General features: G+C 33.0%; 1 protein-coding gene across 15 annotated transcripts in view; it reads right to left on the reverse strand.

The window, feature by feature from the left end:
• The window catches only part of DMD (dystrophin), a 2,398,628-nt gene that overhangs the window by 1,293,877 nt on the left and 1,082,038 nt on the right, over nt 1-22,713 (reverse strand). For 14 of the 15 annotated variants that reach the window (XM_055081921.1, XM_055081920.1, XM_028482834.2 and 11 more), the window contains 4 exons: nt 21,246-21,368; nt 18,782-18,919; nt 15,934-16,086; nt 14,880-15,062 (listed from right to left, as the gene is read on the reverse strand). In XM_055081921.1, coding sequence (XP_054937896.1) covers nt 14,880-15,062; nt 15,934-16,086; nt 18,782-18,919; nt 21,246-21,368 — 597 coding nt within the window. Of the gene's footprint in view, nt 1-5,695; nt 5,997-14,879; nt 15,063-15,933; nt 16,087-18,781; nt 18,920-21,245; nt 21,369-22,713 lie in introns of those variants that run through there. The other variant, XM_028482841.2, reaches the window with a different exon arrangement.

The following is a 22,713-nucleotide window of genomic DNA, read 5'->3' on the forward strand; positions in this document are numbered from 1 at the left end:
TTTGTAGAGACGTGGATGGATCTAGAGACTGTCACACAGAGTGAAGTAAGTCAGAAAGAGAAAAACAAATATCGTATCTTAACGCATATATGTGGAACCTAGAAAAATGGTTCAGATGAACCGGGTTGCAGGGCAGAAATTGAGACACAGATGTAGAGAACAAACATATGGACACCAAGGGGGGAAAGCGGCGGGGGTGGTGGGGGTGGTGGTGGGATGAATTGGGCAATTGGGATTGATATGTATACACTGATGTGTATAAAATTGATGACTAATAAGAACCTGCTGTATAAAACAATAAATAAAAATTCAAAAATTTAAAAAAGAAAGTCACAAGAAAAGGGAAGTGCGATTGGAAAGACTCTGCAGTGGAAAGCATTTTGACAAGTTTGAAGAAGATGAGGTCTTTGTGGCAATACATTAACTAGGCTGTTATCCTCTAGGGAAGCCAATATATGAAAGGGTAGAGATCTCTTAAAATAATTTTCCCCACAGAAAACAGTGAAGTGTATCTATATATGTGGCTAGCAACTAAAATACAGTGTGAATGATATTCATATGTTTCATGTATATCTGTGATAGTGTAGATACTAATCACAGTACAGAAATTGAATTTTGTATAGATCATAAAGGGAGTTGTGAACATTACAGATTACTGTATTTCTTAAATAATTCATTTATTTATATTTTTGCCACCCAGATATTCTATTAGATAAAAATGTAGTAACTATTATGGAAAACTATTTGCATGGATCTCCTGGAAAACTTCTCAGTTGATTTATCTTGGCAAAAGTGCCCATGTATTGCTATCCAGCTATTCAGCTAATAATGCCCGTAGTTATGAATTAATCTAAACATCTTAAATTTGCACAGATATGGACTCTTGTTTTTCATTTTAGCCATGCACCTTTTATCCATGGATTAGTCACCATGACATGTACTGCTATATTTAAAATGCTATATTTTAAATGGATAACCAACAAGAACCTACTGTATAGCACAGGGAACTCTGCTCAATATTATGTAACAACCTAAGTGGGAAAAGAATTTGAAAAAGAATAGATACATGTATATGCATAACTGAATCACTTTGCTGTACACCTGAAACTAACACAACATTGTTAATCAACTATACTCCAATATAAAATAAAATGTTAAAAAAATTGCTCATGATTATAGCATATGGTGTTAAATTTGAGAATGCAATAAGCTTGGACTTTCACTTAGTTCTCTAGTAGATAGCTATTACTTATTGAGTATCACACTCAGAGATTAAAGAAATAAAAGGGTAGAAATTACAGAATTTTTAAGCAAAATTATGTTGTAAATGAAGTCTCTGTGAATAAATGCATTTGTACCAGTAAGAATAAAACTAAATTTCAAACACACTTTAAGGTTTCAAAAGCCATTGGGCTCATAAAAAAGGGCAGAAGAAATATCTGAGAACTTAGCAAACTTGAAAACATTGTAACCCTTTTTTTAATTTCATGAAAATCAAAGTTAGGAAAGCTATACACTTGAATTAATGTTATTCATGTGTTCTAAGAATATGTTCCATACAATGAGAGTCTTAAGTAATCACTGAAGAATCAGAATGATTCACAGATGGTGCGAGTGATTCAATTATTTCAACCAGTTGTTGTGGGCATGCTCAGAAGGATATTGCCAACCCCACTGCAGAAGCCATCTGAGCTTCCTTCCAGCTGGTGTTCCATATTTTGAAAGCAAATTTAGATTGGAGAAAATTACACTTTTTATTGTTATGTTGCAAATGGAGGTTAAATTGCTGTGTATAAATTCTTGTACTTTTTTTTTCTTTTCATTGTATGAGTTATATTTATCAAATATCACGTCTTTTGTATGATTGCTATGGATTTACCAATGTTCTTTCACGTTTTGTGTTGTCTGGCACATGAGAGGCACTACATAAATGTTTATTGAATAAAAGAAATACCAATTCAACATATCCAAAATAAAACTTGAGTTTCTTTATTGACTCCCAGTAAGTGTATGGAATTCTAATTTTCCTGAACCCTTGTCATTATTAGGGGGTTCTCATTAAAAACAAATTATAAAAAGAAACCAATATAATACAATAATACCTCGCCTAAAAAAGACAACATCAACAAATCTCTTTGTTAATTTAATAATTATAACTACACCTTGATGTTGGAATCCTTGTTCTTAATTTTATGGGAATTCAGGGAAGTTGCTTGACAAATTTTAGTCTGTTTAGGTTGTTATAAGGATTAGAGATACTTTTTTGTAAAAATCTAGACTTGCATGCCTCAGCTGGCCTCAGAAAATCTGTTATCACACAACAAAATAACTGATATTCATAATAATTTCCATTAGACTAAGAAAAGATAAGCTTTGCTTAATGTTTTTATTCACAATTGTAACTAACAGATTGTTCCAAAATAGTTCTATCAAATAAAATCATGTTTCAAATAGTGTCATTCCAAGAAAGAGAATATTAATTTTAGTGAAATAAGTTACTTTGTCTGATACCAAAAATGAGGTATATTTATTCTAATTTTACTAATAAAATTACATAATAAAACTGCACCTTCCAATAATGCATCAGACTCAATTTTGTGTTTGTATCTAACATTTATGGAAAATCTATCATTATTAATATATTTACCATCAATAATATCTCCAGAAGATTGTGCTAAATTTCCAATTAATAGAAAAATTTGATACAGTATATTACTATAAGAAAGGTAATGTTATTTTAAAGTTTATATATTTGACATCAAATTGAACTGTGACTATAGCTCTTTGCTGTAACTTTAATTCAGAAGATAAATAACATATAAAATTATGTACCTAACATAGACATAACCTAACTATACAATAACTGTTCCTGTTAATATAAGCCATGAGTCTAGTTTAACACATTTATATTAATATTTTTAATTTATTGTGCTATTTAGAGTCTATCACTTAAGGTAATATTTCTGAGGTACTACATTGTATAACTCTTATTTATAAAATGGCGAATTTGTTTAAACTTACAAGAATATTAACTTGCAATTGACATCTTATTTCATACACAGTAATGGCTTTGGCCTGGAGAGATGCAGAAAAATCAAAAGTCCTGTGTTAATGTAGTGGCTTACTCTCCTTGGCCAATTCCACTAGCGTTCTTAAGCCTCAGTCTCCTGTTTGGATTATTTTATTTTGATAGTTTATATGTTTATTTTTTCTCTCTGTACTTCAAAAATTTTATACTCTTTATCAGGTTAATAGTTACTCTAAAATTATCAGCATGCACAATGAATTTTGCACGGTCTCCTGAGCATTAAGAGGACCTTATAATGATTTTATTCATCATTGATTGATTGATTGATTCATTCATTCATTCAACAAATATATACTATGTACCTACTACTTGCTAGTCACTTCTTTTGGTTCTGAGGACACAGCAGCAAAAAAAGTAAGAAAGAAAGAAAAGAAAAGAAAAAAAGATGAAAATCCCTGCATTTTTGGAGCTTTCATCATAGGGAGGGAGATAGATAATAAGATAAAGAGTGAAAACATTTATAACATTCCTGGTAATGCATTTTATGGAGAATAATAAATGGGGAAGGGGTCGACGAAGTGTGTCACCAAGAAGAACACTTTCGAATAAAGACTTGAAGGCAGAGTGAAGGGGTCATATAGACATCTGGGGGTACAGAGTTTTAGGCTTAGGACATACAGTGCAAAGGGGGTCTGCCTGATATGTTCAAGGAAGAGTGAAGAGGTCAGTGTAGTTAGAGCAGAGGGGATAAGAGGTAAAGTACTAAGAGATAACTCCAGAGAGCTAATAGGGGCCAAAGTCATATATCCTTTAAAACTCATGTAAGGATTTTGGATTTTACTCTAAAATAGATCAGAATCCATCAGAGAATTTTCATCACATAAAGCACAGCTGATTTATATTTTCAAATGATGTCTCTGTTTATTGTGTTGAGAATAGGTATGGGAAAGCAAGGGTACCCTAAATTTTGAAAGGGCAGTGTTGCCACTATTGTTCAGGGGAGAAGAATGGTCTGTTTATAAAAATGTTGTGGTCATGAACTTATAACCTGGTATTAAAGTCATGAGACTGGATGAAAAAAGCAAGGCAGGGAGTATAGATAGAAAGTGGAAAATGTCCAAGGACTGAGTGCTGAGGCATGTCTACATTACAGGAGAGAAGGAGGCACCACCAATGGAGTCTGAGAAGGAACATCCAGAAAGGAGGTAAATGAGGTGAGGAAGTCCAACCAATTTCCTTCTATACTGTACGTCACTGACGTCCAGTATTTTAGTCCTATTTTGTACTTTAGTACATAATTTACACAAATTTATATACAGAAAATATTTCTTCAGGCTTTTATCTTGGTTTAGCATTTTTGTTGCTCATCATTCTCCCTTGCATCTTAAATCATCCATCTAGGGTTATTCTCTTTCTGTTTACAAACCAACACTGAGGTGCATACATGCTGTGGAATGTTATGTAGGCTCTAAAAATGTTTCCAGAACTTCATTTTACTAACATAGAAAAAGACATATGATATAATATTTAGTGAAAATCCAGGATATAAAATTATCTTAACACAACATGAAGATGTATAGACTGATAACTGAATATACATTAACAGTGGCTAATTCCAAAAACAAAACAAAACAAAACAAAAACCCCCAAAACAAAAAACAAACCCAACCAACCAACCAACGAAAAAAAACCCTGAGGATCCTTCAGTGAGACTTTCTCACTGGTTATCTCTCTGTTTTTCTTTGCCCGAAAAGATCTTTACTTCTATATTACTCTTGAAAGAACGAGAGTTCCTATGAGTATACAATTCTAGGATCATAGCTGGTTTTTCTTTCATCATTTTTGAAGACATTATTCTATCACTTTCTGGCTTTTATCATTGTTCTAAAATCATTTGTCATTATACATGTCATTACTTTCTAGGTAAGCTGTCTCTCTTTGGCTTTGGAATTGATCAGTTTCATTATGATGGTATATGGGCGTATTTCTTTCTTTATGAAAAAGGAATACAGCTTGATATTTACTTATTTTCAACCTGACTACTGGAACTTTCACTAATTTTGGAAAACCCTAAGCAATTATCACTTCAAATAGTGCCTTTTATACTTTTACTCCATGCTTTCCTTCTATATTTGACATTCTCACTCTCTACCTTTCTTATCCTTTCTTTTGAATTTTTTAAAATATTTTTTTTAATATTTTGGTCTCTATGCATGTTAGGTAATTTATTTTGTCTATCTTCCAATTTTCCAATTCTCATTTCTGTTATATCTAATTTGATGCTTAACTTGTCCAATGAATTATTAATTTCAATTATTATATTTTTCAATTTCTTGAAGTTCTATTTGATTCTTTTCAAAATTCCTTTGTCATTATCTTATTATCTCTGGTCTTTAATTCATACTTTTGATGCAAACTTTTACTACTCTAAAAAAGTTAAACATGGTTACTTTACATTTTGTACCTGATTAATTCATTATCTTCTGCCTTTAGGAGTTGCATTCTACTGCTTTTTTCCTCATTGGAACTGCCATTTTAATTCTACAGGCATGTTCTTAGAACTTTATCTGTGGGAATTATTTAAAGTCTGGATTTAAGCAGTGTCAAACTAGAATGTATTTGTATCTGCTTCTGTTAGGTACATGGGACACTACCAACGCAGAATACCTTAAGTTTCTGGCTTTCGGTTTCTCAGGACACTTAGCAGTGTGAACTCTGGACACCGAAACTTCTGCATGTTGTCCTTCAAACCAGTGACCTTAATAAAAAATATTTTAGAACTTCAACATTTTTGGTGGTTGATTATCTCTCTTAATTCTATAAGAAAGGAGTTATTAACTTTATCCAGAGGCTCAAATATTTTGCCCAATTTGCACAGGTAATGAGAGATGCAGGATATAATCCTAGGGTTTCTTATTCCAAGCATAAGAGGTATTACAAAATATCAGTTTTTCTAACATGAGTGGAATCCACTTTATAAACAGTGGCCTAGTCTTGATTTTGCAATAGCAATACAATAGAAATTTAAAGATTTTTTACTGATTATCAGAACCTTCAGTTAAATAAGCCTCTCCTGCTCACATATGTACGTGTCCTGTGTCTTTTATAAGGTATTTATATATTCTTTATATTTTCATAGATGTATTTTAATTAATCTTGGTTGGGACACCAATGTGTTTATTCTATTTGTGGGTTCATGCCTTTCTTATGATCTGGGAAATTTTTAGTCATTTTTCCTCAAATATTGTCTCCCGCATAATCTGTCATTTTCTTTTGCAATTATATTAGACATACAACTTACTATTCTGTTCTCTCAATCTTTCATATTTTTTTAATCTTTATGTGGTGTATTCTGATAATTTTATCATAATGACTTTCTACTTTTCTCACGTTTGTTTAATTAGGTGTTTAACACACACTCAGTTTTTTTTTTAAATTTCTATGACTAGCTTTTGGTTTCTACAAGTGTTATTCAATGTGTTATCATCATAAATAACTGTGTCAGTATTTTTATAAATTAATGTTTATTTTATGCCTTGATCTCTATTTTATTTTTGACATATTTACTTTACAGCGTGCAGTAGTTTTCTATTATTTTAAGTTCATGAAGCACTAATTCTCTTGATTGTTATGTTAGATAACTCTAAGTCAAAATATATTATTTCTTCATGTGAGTTCTAATAGTTTGTTGTGAACCAATCTTCAGTCTTCGTGTGTCTGTGGGACACTCCTAAAAGAGTGATTTATTGTATGATTCTGTGAGAAGACTCTAAGGATTTCACCAACCTGGGAACAATTTTATGTTAATTTCTCAGTTCAGGAGTCTAGAGGCTTGTGGTCGGTGTCAAAATTCAGATCCCCCACAACTCAGAAATAACTTTCACAAATTTGTTTCTCCAGTCAGAATCCTTGCCAGATGAATTGGCCTTGGGAGCTGGATATTTCTATTCCCCCTCTACTCGTCAAGGGAAGCCCTTGAAGATTCAACATTTAGACAGGGTTTCCATTTACATCTCTAGCAGATGTTGTATAACGCTACATATTTTCTACTAAAAGCCTTTAAACCTTTCTCCTAACCATGAGGCCCTCAATCCAGGCTCAGTATCACATGAGATGATGTGCTCATTTATGGCAACTAGGAAGAAGGGAGGTTCCATGACATATTTTGAGCTCAGCTAAATTGTTTTAAAATTATGTTTTTATCCAGAATTTCCATACATTTGAAATGAGGGGTGAGGAAATCAATCAGACTGTTATCTTCCTGGAAGATGATTCTAGCTTAACATACTCTATTTACTAAACAACCATTAAACTGATTCTCTTACATAAACTAGAAACCAGAAAAAAAAATTACTATAGAAATGGCAGTAACTATTATGGTCACAACAGTCTAGAGAAACATAGAGTCTTGATTTATCTATTTTTTCTTAACTCTTGTGATATGTTAATTACAAAATTGAAGCTCAGAGGAGGAAAATTTTATAAGCAGCTACCTCCTGGTCCATTTCCCTAGCAACCATTATTAGTCTTTTATATTCACAACTCTGTTTACTAAAGAGCACTCTGTCTCTAAATAAGAAAATTATTTATGTTACCAAATTCTCTAAGGATCTTGCATTGGCAGCTGATGGTCTTTGTTGTTACTTCAAGGCAAAGAAAAATTCTATGTAACAATTATTCAAAAAGTATGTTTTCCCTTTATTTTGGTTTCAACATTAAACGGTTATCATTATGTGACAGAAGCAAATGTACAAAAAAATGAGTAGTGTAGAATCAAATCTAGGTTCAGACATTATTTTACATAAGGTGATGGCAAGCAGCTTTGTGATTTCTTTTTTGTACATCTCTGCTTCATTTTAAGAAAATCCAAAATAACAAAAACATAATGATAAAGTGATGTTTTCCCAATTTTTTTTCCTGAAGAACATTAGCTCTTCACAATCACTCAAACAGGAATACTATCATAAAACTGAAATGAAATTTCCCCCTTTGTACTGCAACTATCCAGATGTGAAATTCTGCAGAATCTATTCCCCTCATAGAAATTCATAATCACATTTGCATATCAAAAGCCCTGTAAAATTCTAGACTAAGCAAACTTTGCTTAATCCAGTGTTTCTCAAACTTACTTGGACACTAGATATATTTTCTTTCTTTTGAATAGCTCTCACTGTATCTTGGGAAGCACTAAGTTCAAGTTAGGTGTCTTCCATTTCCTACATGTGCCCTTGGACAATCTCCTTAACTTTATTTAGATTAATTTTCCTTTCTGGAAAATGACAATGAAAATAATACTTACTCGAGAGGGTTATTGGTGGGAACAAACTAGGTACATGTGAAAACATTTTGTAAATGCAAAGTTCTATTCAAATTCAAACAATTTTTAAAAGTTAGTAGAGGAATGTTTACACTTTAAGTGTTTTCATTTTACAAATTATTCACTAAAGGACTAACTTGTATAATGCATTTCTTGTGGCATTTAAATAAATCTAACAATTTTCTATCAACTTTTCAAGAAGTTCTATATTTTGGCAATGTGTACTTTTAATGTTAAAATACCTTACTACAATTTACGCTGATGTAGTAAAAGCTATCCTTTGCAATACGTTGTTATAATCATCCTCATATTCCCTCTTTACTACCTCAGTGTTAAGTTTCAAGAACTTTGTCTTTTCTCAGTATACACACTTCCAGAAGTAACTGTACTAAAATCTGCCATTCTGAAGAGTTGTCTTAAACTCCCAGTTGGCATGTATAATTATAAGGAGTATAAAATATTTTTAAAATAGTAAAAATACCTATTAAGTATTACCTGCCTAGATTCTACATCAAAGTTATACTAAACGTTCATTGTTTCTAAAAGAAAAGATGGCTAAGTAAGTTATAGTACCCATGTAAAAGTCTAAGTGGAAAATATTCCATGAAGAAACAGTATGTACAAAGGTCCTGAGGTGGAAATTATGCTGTGTGTTTAAGTATAGAGGAGAAACTTTTATGCCTCTATGACAGGAGAATGGCAAAAAGGGAGATAAAGTTGGAGTAATATAGGAATGAGAGGCAGGAACCAAACTACGTAGAAGCTTGTAAAATTTCATTAAAAGGGTAGTGAGCAGCAGGGGCTTGAGAGAATCTCACATAAGCTTTAGGAATTCTCTGGCTTCACTAAGGAGACTATAGTGTAGGTGGGAAAATATTGAAAGCAAGGATTAGATGCTGCTGAAGTAATCAAGATGAGAGATAATATGCTAAGGTTTCTCCAATAAGGGTACGGAGGAGTGATCCAATTAAAGATGTATTTCGCAGGTAGAGCCAACAGAATTTGAAGTGAATTCCATGCATGATATAAGAGCAAAGAGGAATCATGGATGATGCCTAGGCTTTGGACCTAGGTGAAAGGGCAATTTACTAACACCTGGAGAGCTTGGTAGGAGACAATTTATGTAGGAGAGAAAATTAATTATTCTCGACTTGGCAATCTTATGTTTGAGATACCTGTTAGGCATCTAAAATAAGAAGGTGAATAAGAAGCTGTTGGATGTAAAATGTTGAACATCAGTATTATTTACTTGGTATTTGAAGCCATGGGATATCCAGGGTAAATGGAGTTGTCGTATTTAGAAAAGGGAGATTGCTTTTCCTTCTTCCACTAAGATGTATTTTTGTATTTTGTATTTTTTTTTTTTTTTGCTTCCCTTCCTGGGACAGGTCATGCATGTATGCCTATTCCAAAAGTTTACTACATTTTCTTTTGCCGCCTAGAAACATGATAGTTGGCAATAATTCACACTGAACACATTAGGCACAAGCCTTATATTTGCTGCTACTGTCTAGAACAAGCCTTTTATTTATTGTATTCTCCTTGCTGTAAGATCAAATCACGTTTATATTCTCATAGCACTCAATGTTTTTCTTTGCAGAAATTGCCACAATTTTAGTAGCTAATTACAAGATAATTTTTTCCCTTTTTTATATATACAAAATCATTTTATATACCTTTATATAGCTTGCTCCTTCTCTCCGGCTCCATTTTCCTTTTTACACTAGCACATCGTTTAGTACTTCCTTCTGCAAGAATCTTAGATAATGTATTCTCTTAATGTTCCTTTATCTGAAAATATTTGTATATCTGAAAATATCTTGTCTTCATTCTTGAATCACAGTTGACAGAATTCTTTTGAACATTCGCCTTGCACATTGAAGATATTATTCCATTTTCTTCTAACATCTATTGTTGAGGAAAAGTCAGCCAGCCTGCAGCAGTTTCTGCCTTTAGTCCTTGGTAGCTTTTATGACGATCTTCCTGATCGTTGATGTTCTGGGTTTCATGCAGACTTTGCTAGGTGTGAACTTTTTATTTATTACACAAGGGTTGAGTTTTATTCAGTTTGAGGACTCATGTAAATTGAGCTTTATTAAATTTGAGGACTCATGTAAATTGAGATTTATTCGATTTTGTTAAATGCCAGTCATTTATATAAAGTAATGTCTCCTCCTCAGGCTCTCCACTCTTTTTAGGCATATGCTTGAGCTTTTTGTTCTATCCTCTCCATCTTTCAGTATTTTCAGCAAAGCAAAATTTTCCTCATCATCTTTCAATTAATATATTCTTTTTTATTGTATAATGAATCCACCATTAAAAAGTTGTTTGAGTTATTTCAATAATTATATGTTACTTTCCAGACTCTATTTTATCAACGTTTCCTATTCACTCTTCAAAATGGCCTGTTCCTATTGTAAGAATTCCATTCCATCCTTATTTTCCAAATCTTTTTGAACATTAAAAAACACAATTTCATGCCCTTTACTGACTATCTTCTTATCTCTAATTTCCTCAGGTGTGCATACTCCTTTTATTTTTTGGTGTGTTAACATCACTCACAAAAGGAATCTTTTTATATCCATTGTAATTTTAGTCTGTGAGCTTATTTTGCTCAGGAGTTTCACATAAGCTCCGGGTTGTTACCTATCCTCACTGTGCAATTTTGTGGTTGTATTTTCTTGGGATTTCTGAGGTTAACTGTCTAATGCTAAAATTAAGCTTAATAAAATTATGCAGAGTTTTCTATTAAGAAATTTTCAAAGCCTTTATGTTTTTTCCTCCTTTTCTTTGCCTTGCTATAGAAAATAATTTAGATAATGCTCTCTTGCCAAGTTTATGGAGAATTATGCCTTCATTGGTAGAATCACCAGCTTTGTATGAAATTTCCTGCAAATATTTTGTGACTCTAAGCAAAACTACCTGGCCAAAGACTACGGAATCTAATTTGTAATTTACATTAAACAAAATAGATCTATCTGTTGTTAATAACATTTTATTTTTTTATAAATTTATTTTTTTTATTTATTTATTTTGGGGTGCTTTGGGTCTTCGTTGCTACGAGGGGGCTTTCTCTAGTTGCGGTGAGCAGGGGCTACTCTTCGTTACGGTGCACGGGGCTTCTCACTGCTGTGGCTTCTCCTGTTGTGGAGCATGGGCTCCAGGCGCATGGGCTTCAGCAGTTGTGGCTCACGGGCTCTAGAGTGCAGGCTCAGTAGTTGTGGCGCTCGGGCTTAGTTGCTCCGCGGCATGTGGGATCTTCCTGGACCAGGGCTTGAACCCATGTCCCCTGCATTGGCAGGCGGATTCTCAACCACTGCGCCACCAGGGAAGCCCCAATAACATTTTAAATCTGTGGTACCCACTGAGCCTAATTCTCTTAATGACTTATAAAGATATAAATTTTTAAAATAATGTGTCTCCTTTCCAATGTTAACTTATATACAGGAAGAGGAAGAAAAAAATGGATTCACTTAACCTCTATAATGTAGCGGGTATTTTACATATATTTCATTAACACAAACATCCTCATCCTCATGGTAGAGATGGAGGAAACCAGGCTGGGAGAGACTGACTGGTGATCATACAACCAGCAGATGGAATCAATGGGATTCACAATCAGGGCTGTTCATCCCAGGGAGTCGTCTATTTTACTAGACCACACTTGTTGTAAAACATCCTACAGAAAACGTTCCTTATGTTCAGTTTACCGTCGTTGTTTGGTCTTCACTGAACAGCCAGGTCTCTAAGCCAACAGGAACTACATTAGAAATGTCTTGTATTCCTAACTAGGGTGCGGGCTTCAACATGCTCAATACCTGGAGAAAATCTTACCTGCTTTCTCCCAGTCTGTTTTCCCTTCTTTCTGGTCTCCAGAATTGTCCTGAGGACAATGATTTGCAGATATTCTCTTCTCTGGTTTGCTCTGCACTCCTACCTGGCCTGGGGCTGCTTCATGGCTCCCTGAGACAAAGTTCTATGGCTTTTCTGAGCTTTACTATTGCCATATATAACTCTGACCTGGACATAGTCCCTGAAGTACACTAATTTTACACTGCTTAGCCCATTTCTGAGTCTTTATCTCTAAAGTAAAGACAATTGATTTCTCATTTTAAACTCAGTTCTCAAATGTTAAGCACTTCATAGTACTGCCTACCATCTTGAATTACTACTGCTAAGATATGAAAGATCAACTGAAAAATCCCTGAGTCCAAAGGAAGTCTAGAGTTTATATGCAGAGAGAACAAAAAGGGACATTTGAGAAGAAAGATGAAAGAAACAGAGAGGGGCAATGGAAGAGGAGGAAAGGAATTGTGAAGCTATGACTACCTGTGCTACATCAGAGCCATTATAGGATTACCCCAAACATAACTTTTAGTTAAGCTCTTTGCTTGTGGCTATCTCAAATATCCTCACCTTAGATTAATTGGGAAAGATGATTCTAACCAGTGGACATGTGAAATCAGTTTTTTAATATGTATTAGTAATCAGTGGAATATAAAGATACATCTTAGATTTATCTGTCTATCCATCAGTCTGTCTATCTATCTATATCATCTTTCAGGTCTAATAAAAATCCAAAGCTAAATATAATTGTAATATTAAATGGATTATTCTTCATGCATATTGTTATTGCTTCTGTTATCATGGAAATTTAAAAGTTAACATAAAAATATTTTCCCCAAGCAAGGCGCCTTCTGAATTTTGGATCCTTCAGATATAAAATCAAGAAGAAATGCTTTATGAAGAAAATATATTATAGTATCTTACTATAACTTATTTTAAAAATTCTACACTGGTTCACTTATCCTTACTTTATTTCACCAATCATTATTACATTTTACAAATATTTGTTAGAGCCTATTATGTGCAAGGACGCTATGGCATTTTAAGTGAGTCGTTTATGGAGATTTTTGATCCTGTGTCTATTTAACTATAAAGTGTTAATAACTTACCTTGACCAAGTTGTAAAAAAAATTAATCCTGGGTGTATCAAGATATGGGGGAAATTGGAATGGAGAAAATAGTGAGTAGTAAGATAATTCAAAGTGGAGGACTTAAATGATGTATTAAATCGAGGCAAAAATATTTTACTTAAATTTTCTTTATGGTTGCCTTCATCTTTCAATTCATTTTGCATCCACAGACACAGGCTTTCTGTTCGTGTAAGTTTGAGTGATTTATGACATATTATGCTCATAATATCTACTATGAAGGATGATAGGCTGAAACATGCAATGAGCTAGAATTGGACTTTAAATGTAATATAGTTTCAACATACCTTACATTACTACTTCCAATTTCTCAGAATATTCAGCTACTATTAAATCTTAAGGTACTGGATTTCTTAGAAAACAGTGTATTCATGGATTTTTCTAACATGTTAAAAGAAGTAACAATATGCAGTATTTTTTCCCTTGGTTAATAAGCAACATTAACAAAATTATATGCTTATAAAATAAAGTTATATTAATTGTTTAAGACATATTCAAACATTAACCCCGTATTAAATGGAATTAACAACATCACACAAGAAATTCCCAAGAAAGTCTCACCTATGGGTCGAAACGAATGCAATTGTCATTAACATAGGTCAAAAAGGGTTGAATATCTGTTGGTTTCATGTAAGTCGACCTAACATAATTACAAAGCCTCATTTTCCAGACTTTCAGACCCTGGTTTTGTGAGGAGCACTGTCCTTGCATAATGACAGAGTGGTCACCATTCTGCTTCACTTTACAATATCTCAGAATAGGAACAAAAATGTACCTGTTAGAAAATCCCTATGGTTTATTCCCTACTACAGATAAAGAGCTAAAAAGACCAAGCTTACGATTATGAATTGTATTTTTAAAGAGAGAATCACAAAATTTCCATCCAGTTGTTTGAAAGAAAGAAGAGCAGTTGTTTCTTTTCCTTTTGGCTTATAATAGTTCAGTAGTAACAATACTTGATATTTTTCAACCTGCTATCAATTATTAACAATCTTACTAGGCATACAATCCTTCTAATAAGCCTTTTAACCCATTGAGCGGCTGAGCGAGGTATGAGGACTAAGCTATTATTCTATAAGTCAATGAGATAAGAAGGCCTTGTGCAAATTGTTATAAGAAGTTGTTTCACAAAAGATTTATTATTTACCATGTATACATTAAGAAAGTAAAATTAGCATGGGATGGTCTCAGGAAAGCAATACATATTTTTGGATTAGATGCTGAAATAAAGTAAATGTATGATAAATTGACAAATTCACATTTCCAGTGTTATGAAAAAATGATGTGGCAAAAGAAATTAAGATGTATTTTTCATTTTTGATAAGGGGGCTGCTTCCTATGATCTGTTAAGGGATTATGTTTAATCTGAAAAATTAACCACTAGTGTTACAGAAGCCCAAAGTGAGGGGGAACTACTCACTTTCAGATTGCATATTAGCACTTTGAAATTGCACCCAGATTTTTTTCTGTTGGTTAGTAGGCCTCTGTTATTAGAATAGTAGTTGCAAACACATATGTAGGTTTGCCAGTAACAACTCACAATTTGTGCAAAGTTGAGTCTTCGAAACTGAGCAAATTTGCTCTCAATTTCCCGCCAGCGCTTGCTGAGCTGGATCTGAGTTGGCTCCACTGCCATTGCTGCCCCATCCTCAGACAAGCCCTCAGCTTGCCTACGCACTGCATTCAGCTCCTCTTTCTTCTTCTGCAACTCACGATCAATTTCCTATTGAGCAAAACCAATACAGGGCCCAGGGCAGTTAGCTAACCACATTAACCAACCTATAAGCAGCACATACCTGTCCCAGAAATTTCATAGGCTGTTGTCATTTTACTGTCACTTATCATAATTTACAAGCATGGAAGCCATCACTGTCATCTTCACCCAAGAATCCAAATATTATTTCAGTTATCTTTTGAATGCTCAGTTTTAGATGTTCTAATTGAGAAAATACTGAAACTGATCTGACAGTTTTCTTTCTTCTCAATTCCTCTAGTGTTTTGGGGCTGACCCAAATTGGAGTGATTACTCATTATTTCTTAGGGACCATCCATATAGAATATAATTTAGAGGGTAAGTGAGTAAGTAATTTATTTCCTTTTTAGAGTTTTGAGGAACTCAACAGAGAATGAAGCAAAATAAAGAGTGTAAAATAATAACAGAAAAAACATCTTCAGACAATATGCAACAAATAAATCTATAGAGATTTGACACTGATGTGTGAAGATGCTCTGATGAAATGAATGTGCTAACATGAGATAGAAGTCGTCCATATACCGATAAGTCATTTGTTCATCTGGAACAAAGATACACAGAGTCAATTACAATTTTACCAGAAAACATATGACATTTCTTAATTCATTTGACATTGTCTAAGAATAAAACATTTTATTCATTCAACATTATGTCAATTGAAAAACACTTATACAATACATTTACTAAAACAAAAAAAGAAATACAAAGAAATGCATCAAGTCGGGGAGAACACTAATAGAGGAAACAACATCAACACTTAAAAAATGATCCATACAGGTTAATTTAAATAAATTAAACTGTAGCAACAAAATCTGGGATTGACATTCTAAAACAACATTACCTTTATTTTCCTTTCATCTCTGGGTTCAGGTAGGCTGGCTAATTTTTTTTCAAGGTCATCCAAGCATTTCAGGAGATCATCAGCCTGCCTCTTGTACTGATACCATTGGTGAGAAATTTCTAGAGCCTTTTTTCTTCTTTGAGACCTCAAATCCTGTTCATGGTGCAGATATTATTAAAATATCAATATATAAGTATATTACACTTCTGGCTGTAGTCATTTAAAAATAATTTGGGTCCCTCATCTTCTTGTTCAGGTTCAGTTAAATTCACATTTAAATGCTAAACATACAAATAGATGATTAAATTATGTATTCATGTGACAGGACCCATGTACATGAAGCTAAGAAACCTGAACAACCCACTTCAAGTATTTTCTCTTAGTATGTTCAAACTTATTTAGAATTTTTTTCACATTTAATTAACTCTTAATGAGTCAACTAAATTATCGTGTTGAGTATGTGAAATAGTTTAATATGTGAATTCAACTGAGTTAACTACATACTTGTACAAACTTATTGAGTTTGTATTTGAATTTTAAAATAGGTAAAAATTCTAAAATTGGTATCTTCAGCCCTAGGTTCAAAATTTTAAGTTTATATAACCAAGCAACTTACATTCATGATCTTAAAACTCTCTATAAAATAGTTTCATAGGCCATTAATATTTTGTGATTAGAAATATAAAGTGCTCTTAGTTAGCATATAAATTGCTTCAAGCTATATATGTTCAAGTGTGAAAAATGTATACCTGTGAGTGTACATGAAAATGACAATTTAAATGTTACGGCAAACTTTTTCTCATCATATCAGATCCAAATGCAAAATGATAAAATTATTTAGAAAAGAAAAGGGAAAGTGCATGGTTTCCAATCAACCTGATGAGATAAATAAGGGTGACTGCTTACTAAATCAACAAAGGAGGGGAAGTTTATCATCTTACTCCTTACAAGACCACCCAATGTCTTCCCTGATTAATAGAATTTGTTGTAATGCTATTTTACGATAACACAAGGGAACATAAGAGCTCAGGATACAGCTTTCATTTCTTCAGAGCAGTAGCAATTAGGGTTTCATGTACAGATATAGCTGGAGCCAAAGAAAATAACGAATATCAAAGGACAGCTGAAATATTCATTGCATTGGAAAGTTTTTACCTTCTTTGAAATATTTCATAAGGACTAGAATTGAAGCCACTTGGCAGATTAACAATTGAATTTGGTAGATTGGTTTGGCAAGTGGAGTAGATTTTCATTAATCGCTCTTAACATATATTTGCAAAAATGATCTCAATTTCATTCTGCATTTTGTTTAAAACTGAGGATGTAAAATTTACTACAGTTTACATTTTTAGTTGAATTTCTAAAGCTCCTGTGGAGGTATTAAATGCCTGGGATGAGCCAGATGGAATGCTGCTTTTTTCAAAGGTACCAAGATACAGCCACGTGAATGAGAGTTGAGCCATGCCTTACTGGTGACACAACTCACATCTTTGCCAAGAGAAAGGCCTTGTGGTCATAAAATCTGAAACTCCTTTTATTTCCTAAGCACAAGGTGATGTGTAATGTGTAAAGGTATTAAGAGACATTATAGAGATTTCTTTACAGGTATGCCAGATAACCATTAAACACTGCTGTTCAGTAGGACACATACCATATGACCAGTGTAGATGCTTCTAAAAGCTTGGTCACAGTTGGAAGCGTGTGAATTACACAGCTTTCTGATTTTCTGAGCACATTATGGCTTGCTCTTGCACTCCCTTGGGGAAGAAGCCTTTTCTAGTTACTATATTTATCAGCAGTTACCTTCAAACACCTGCTGGCCAATTAGACTTTCCTTGTGGATTCCTTGCAGACACAGAATTGTGTAATTACATTCTCAGCAGTGTTTATTTGCTTGTCTGACTATATGGGAAAAGGTTTTATACTCTTATTTGCATATAGAAAGCAGACTCTATCCACCTACAAGGTGGATCCACCTACATGGCTACATAGCTCTAAAAGAGTGATTTACAATGAAAAGCTCAGCAATTAACAGTATTAGAAAAATCAGCCATGCATGCAAATAGTGAATATTGAAAAGTACATTAAAAAAATAAAAGGTTATTTCACAAAATTCTTCACATGTCCATTCTCTTCTCAAGAACTTTCTAGATACTATTTCTAGATACTAGATAATATTCTATTTTGTCCTTCCTGCACAAATCCAGATGAGTCACATGGGTACTTGAAGCTATACGCTATCACTGGCTAACATGAGAGTACCGGTTCTTCTTCAAGGACATTAAGGTTATTTTAGAGGACTCCTATATAAATGAAATTAGACTTATAAATGCTTAGTTAGTTGCAAAGAGTGACTCTCTTAAAGGCAAAATGAAGTTAACTGAAAAAAATTAAGTATTAAACAAATACTAGGTTACCAAAAAAGTGGACCTACTCTAAATCAAATCAATAAAATATCACGAGCAGAAAGTCTAAAAAATATACAGGTTGTTTATTCTGGCAGTTAAGTAGGTTTTTCAAGACAAATGTAAAAATAACTTATAAAAAATAAATTATACTACAAAATTAAATATATGAACACTATGAATGATGCATGTTAATATCTTTCTATTACTACTCAGAAAAATTTGTCTAAGTAAAAAAAAAACCCCAACTTCTAAGCAACACATCTTTCAAAATCAAAGACAGCACTCAAAAATGTTAAATAAAACACAGACATTGAACAGAAAAAAATGTATTTCTGGTGACTAAGATTCTTAAGCAGATTTTATTTATGCACAAGAGTTTTACCCTACACATGAAAAAATAAAAACACAGGCAAGGTATATTATAATTTTAGCTCTAATACCTTGAGAGCATTATGTTTTGTCTGTAACAGCTGCTGTTTTATCTTTATTTCCTCTCGCTTTCTCTCATCTGTGATTCTTTGTTGTAAGTTGTCTCCTCTTTGCAACAATTCTTTTACAGTACCCTCATTGTCTTCACTCTGATTAAAAACAACAAGTACAGTCTTCATTTTGGTTTTAAGAAAGCTGTACATCGTTAACAGATAATAAAACATGTTATTTAAACACACAAAAATCCAATTTAAAACTTTCAGTATGCTAAGATACTGCACTCATAGTTTTTCTTTTCTATGTTGTACTTTAACTTTTAAAAGAAGTAAGTTTCCTCCTGCCTAGTTCAAAAGGACACATGTGATTAGTCATATGTAGGAAGATGGGGGAATAAGACAAGTGAACTGCTATGAAAGCATTCTTTTGGCTTTGATTTTTAGTTCATTTCTAGAAATTAAAAAAGTTGAAAGAAGCAAACTAAACTTGTCATTTATAATGCTAATTCACAGAGGAATACAGATGTTGCTGCGTGAGTGTGAGATGACAACAAAGCTTAACATTTTAACACACACTCCTAAGTGAAAATACGTTATTTTAAATGGACACTGATTTCTATCTAATGACCTCTGCTTTAAATAACCTAAATGCCCAAATTTAGAACAAATATTAGGGCATTAGTAAAAAATGATGTGCTCAATTGTTGCCAAATAGTGCAGTTAATTAATTTCTAAAAAATATGTCATATATGCATGTTATTTTAAAATAAATACAATTAAGTATTAAAATATGGATTAGAAAAATGACTTTAAGCATTTTCAATATTCATTTTGGTTTTCAGACTCTAAGAATATTATTTTTATTTTATTTACTTCGAAATAAAATTATTTGAGTAAGTGTTAGTTTAACAGAGTAGCATATGTGACCATGTGATTTTTCACCTCTATTTTCCTATCTTTCTTTCAACTCAATATATGAAAACTTTCTATCAAGGAGGTTCACGTTGCCATGGTACCCAAGGTACTCTGATGAATAACAAATATTAGACAATTTTTAAAAATTCACATGTGTGTGTGAATAATCATCCATGGTATTCAATGTTACATATTTAATTCTGTAATGCATATGTACACTTCTACACACAACTGAGGAACTATTCATATTTTTAGAGGAAATGGGATTTTCATCTGAGATTTGCCAGTTACTAGTCTAATGAAATAATATAACATAGACATTTATGTTTATAGTCTGTGAAAGACCTTACTTTTTAAAAATATGTCTTTAAAAAGTCTGCAACATTTCCTGGGGCTGAGGATAACAATAAACAAACAAAAGCTCCCACTTCATTTCTTTCCCCACACCAGCTGAGAGCTAGAGGGCAGAGTTGGTGAAGAGCACAAGAGGTAAGCAGCACTCTTTTCCACCTCGGTGCCCTCTGGTTTCTTCTTTGACATGAAGGAGAGGTAGCAGTAACTCAGCATCTCGGAAAGGCTCTTCTTGTCTTTCTTTCCAGGAGCTGAGTTGACAAGGCCACCAAACCCCATACACGGGGAGTACTGATTTAGGCGTCTCCAGGAAGTCAGAATTGATACCAATGAGAACTAAGATTGGTGGAAATTGTTCTCCTACTGCTTCACATGCCTATTATTTACAATTTATAATTTGCCTTTTGATATCATTTTCAAGCACTGTCTGAGAAGTCGCTAGCATTGATACATGTCTGAGAAATCTCTAGCATGATATATGCAAAGGTTAAGAATGCCATATAGGTGATGGCTGTGAGAGGGGAAAGGAAACTGTGAAAATGGGGTGGAGGGAGAAAAAAAAGTCAGTGAAAAGGGATGTGATGCAGAAATATTCAACTAGAGAGAAATGTAAAAGACATATTGAAATTAATCAGGGTTTAAGGAGAAAGTTATGAGTCTGGGAATAGCCCACATGGTTATATTTTTTTATTCCCATGAAATAAGCAGCATGAATTTATACATATTTTAGATATATACTACACTACTTGTTCAACTTTTTCATAAAACTACCTTGTGGTAAGCTTTAATAAACAATGTTTATATCATGTGTAATTGCCCCTTCTCCAAAATAAATGTTATACTACCAAAAATGGAATTGACACAAAATATCAGTCATCTATGATGGTTGTGTTTTTTATTAAGTTTCTAGTTATTTTCTGATTTGACTCTTTTCACCCATTACATTTTGTCCTTTGAGCACAGGTCAAAGCAAAATTGCTGGGCTATTTATGAGAATCTGTGAGTGCTCCTGTATGTCCATACCATAGTAATTTGGCATTCATAATGACAGTTCAACAAGAATACTTTGCTCTTGTAATAAATCATTAGAATCACAAAATGTGCAAGGTACACTCTGAGCATTTAGTTGGAGACTTGCGTTATCTAATTTCTTTCCAAATATTTATTCATTTTCATTCCTAGTTCATTCACAACTTTATCACAACCAATTTACCATATCTTTATTGAAGTCTTCCTCTTTCAGATTCACCCCCTGCTGAATTTCAGCCTCCAGTGGTTCAAGCAATTTTTGTATATCTGAGTTAAACTGCTCCAATTCCTTCAAAGGAATGGAGGCCTAAAAAAAAAGATAGTGCTAATTTAAATCAAAATTACTTTTTATTAGAAATATAAGACAAAAAATACATTTGTTGCTAAAATAATGACATGCATTATGTTTCCATATTATATTTTTTGAAAGTTTTGAAATACAACTGGGAAAGTACCTGGGGATGCAAATAAAGACATTTAACATCATCAGAGCCAAACATACATACAAGATAATGCAATTCATCATTCTGGTTTTTCAACAAAAGTCAATTTCCATATATTTGGCTGGTCTAATTGTTAATATCCTAAAGTTGAATTTGATCTTATTTTAAATATTCTGATATAAATACCATTTGGGTAAATATCTCTTATCAGAAATTGCCTCATTCATCAAACAACAGTAACATCAGTTGGAAATGCAGAATTGTCTCCTTATCCTCAGAACAACTACACTGCAATCTGCTTAGATATTTTAAATGACATTTTTAGCATGGCAGAATTGATAGGCATGCTCCCCTAAGACAAAAAAAATGTCATTAGTTTGCCTTAGGCATCCTTTATTTGGTAGCACAAAAAAATTCAAAAGAATGAACCCTGAATATCTCAAATGAAAAATCTGAATATATGTTTTCCAAACTTATAAACATCACAGTTTCTTTGATTTTGAAATTCATAATGACGATAGCCTCAAAAAAACTTTAAAATCCCTTGTTTTTCTAAAGAAACCACTTGAAGAGGAGTGACTAATGAAAATACATTGAAAATCAAATATATATTCAAAAGAATAGGCAAGATTTAAAGTTTAAACAGTTAATAACATAAATGTTTATTCTATTATCTATACCCTGTATTCAATTTCTTTGCATTAAAACACTAGAAAATATTTTATATCTGATAGCTTTTGAAAACTCACAGGTGATAAACAGAAATCTTATTTTCTTACAGAGCTAAACATTTTCCACTTGTAAAACCAATTCAGGAACCACCCACTGTCTTAATGCCAGAATGACGCATTCATCAAGTTTGGTCCCCACCCACTCTTCCTCAACACATTCCTAGTCATAGTCTTACTCTTTATTTATTAGACAGCATCTCCTAGAGGACAATAGGGATAAGTGTCCAGGAAAAACCAAATATCTAAAGGTATTTAGTTACTAATGAAGAAGTGAACCATCAAATGCTATCCGTGAGAACATAATTTTCACAGGAAAAAAAATGAATAAACACTTATCTTCTAGGTACTTTTACACAAGAAACATGAATAAACACTTATCTTCTGGGTACTTCTACACATGCCAGAAAAGATTTATAGACTCTTTTCAAAGGGACTTATTTTCAATACTAGTTTTTAAATCCTAATGAACATTTGAAAT

Source organism: Physeter macrocephalus, chromosome 21 (genome assembly GCF_002837175.3).
Source record: "Physeter macrocephalus isolate SW-GA chromosome 21, ASM283717v5, whole genome shotgun sequence".
NCBI classification, from domain to species: Eukaryota; Metazoa; Chordata; class Mammalia; order Artiodactyla; family Physeteridae; genus Physeter; species Physeter macrocephalus.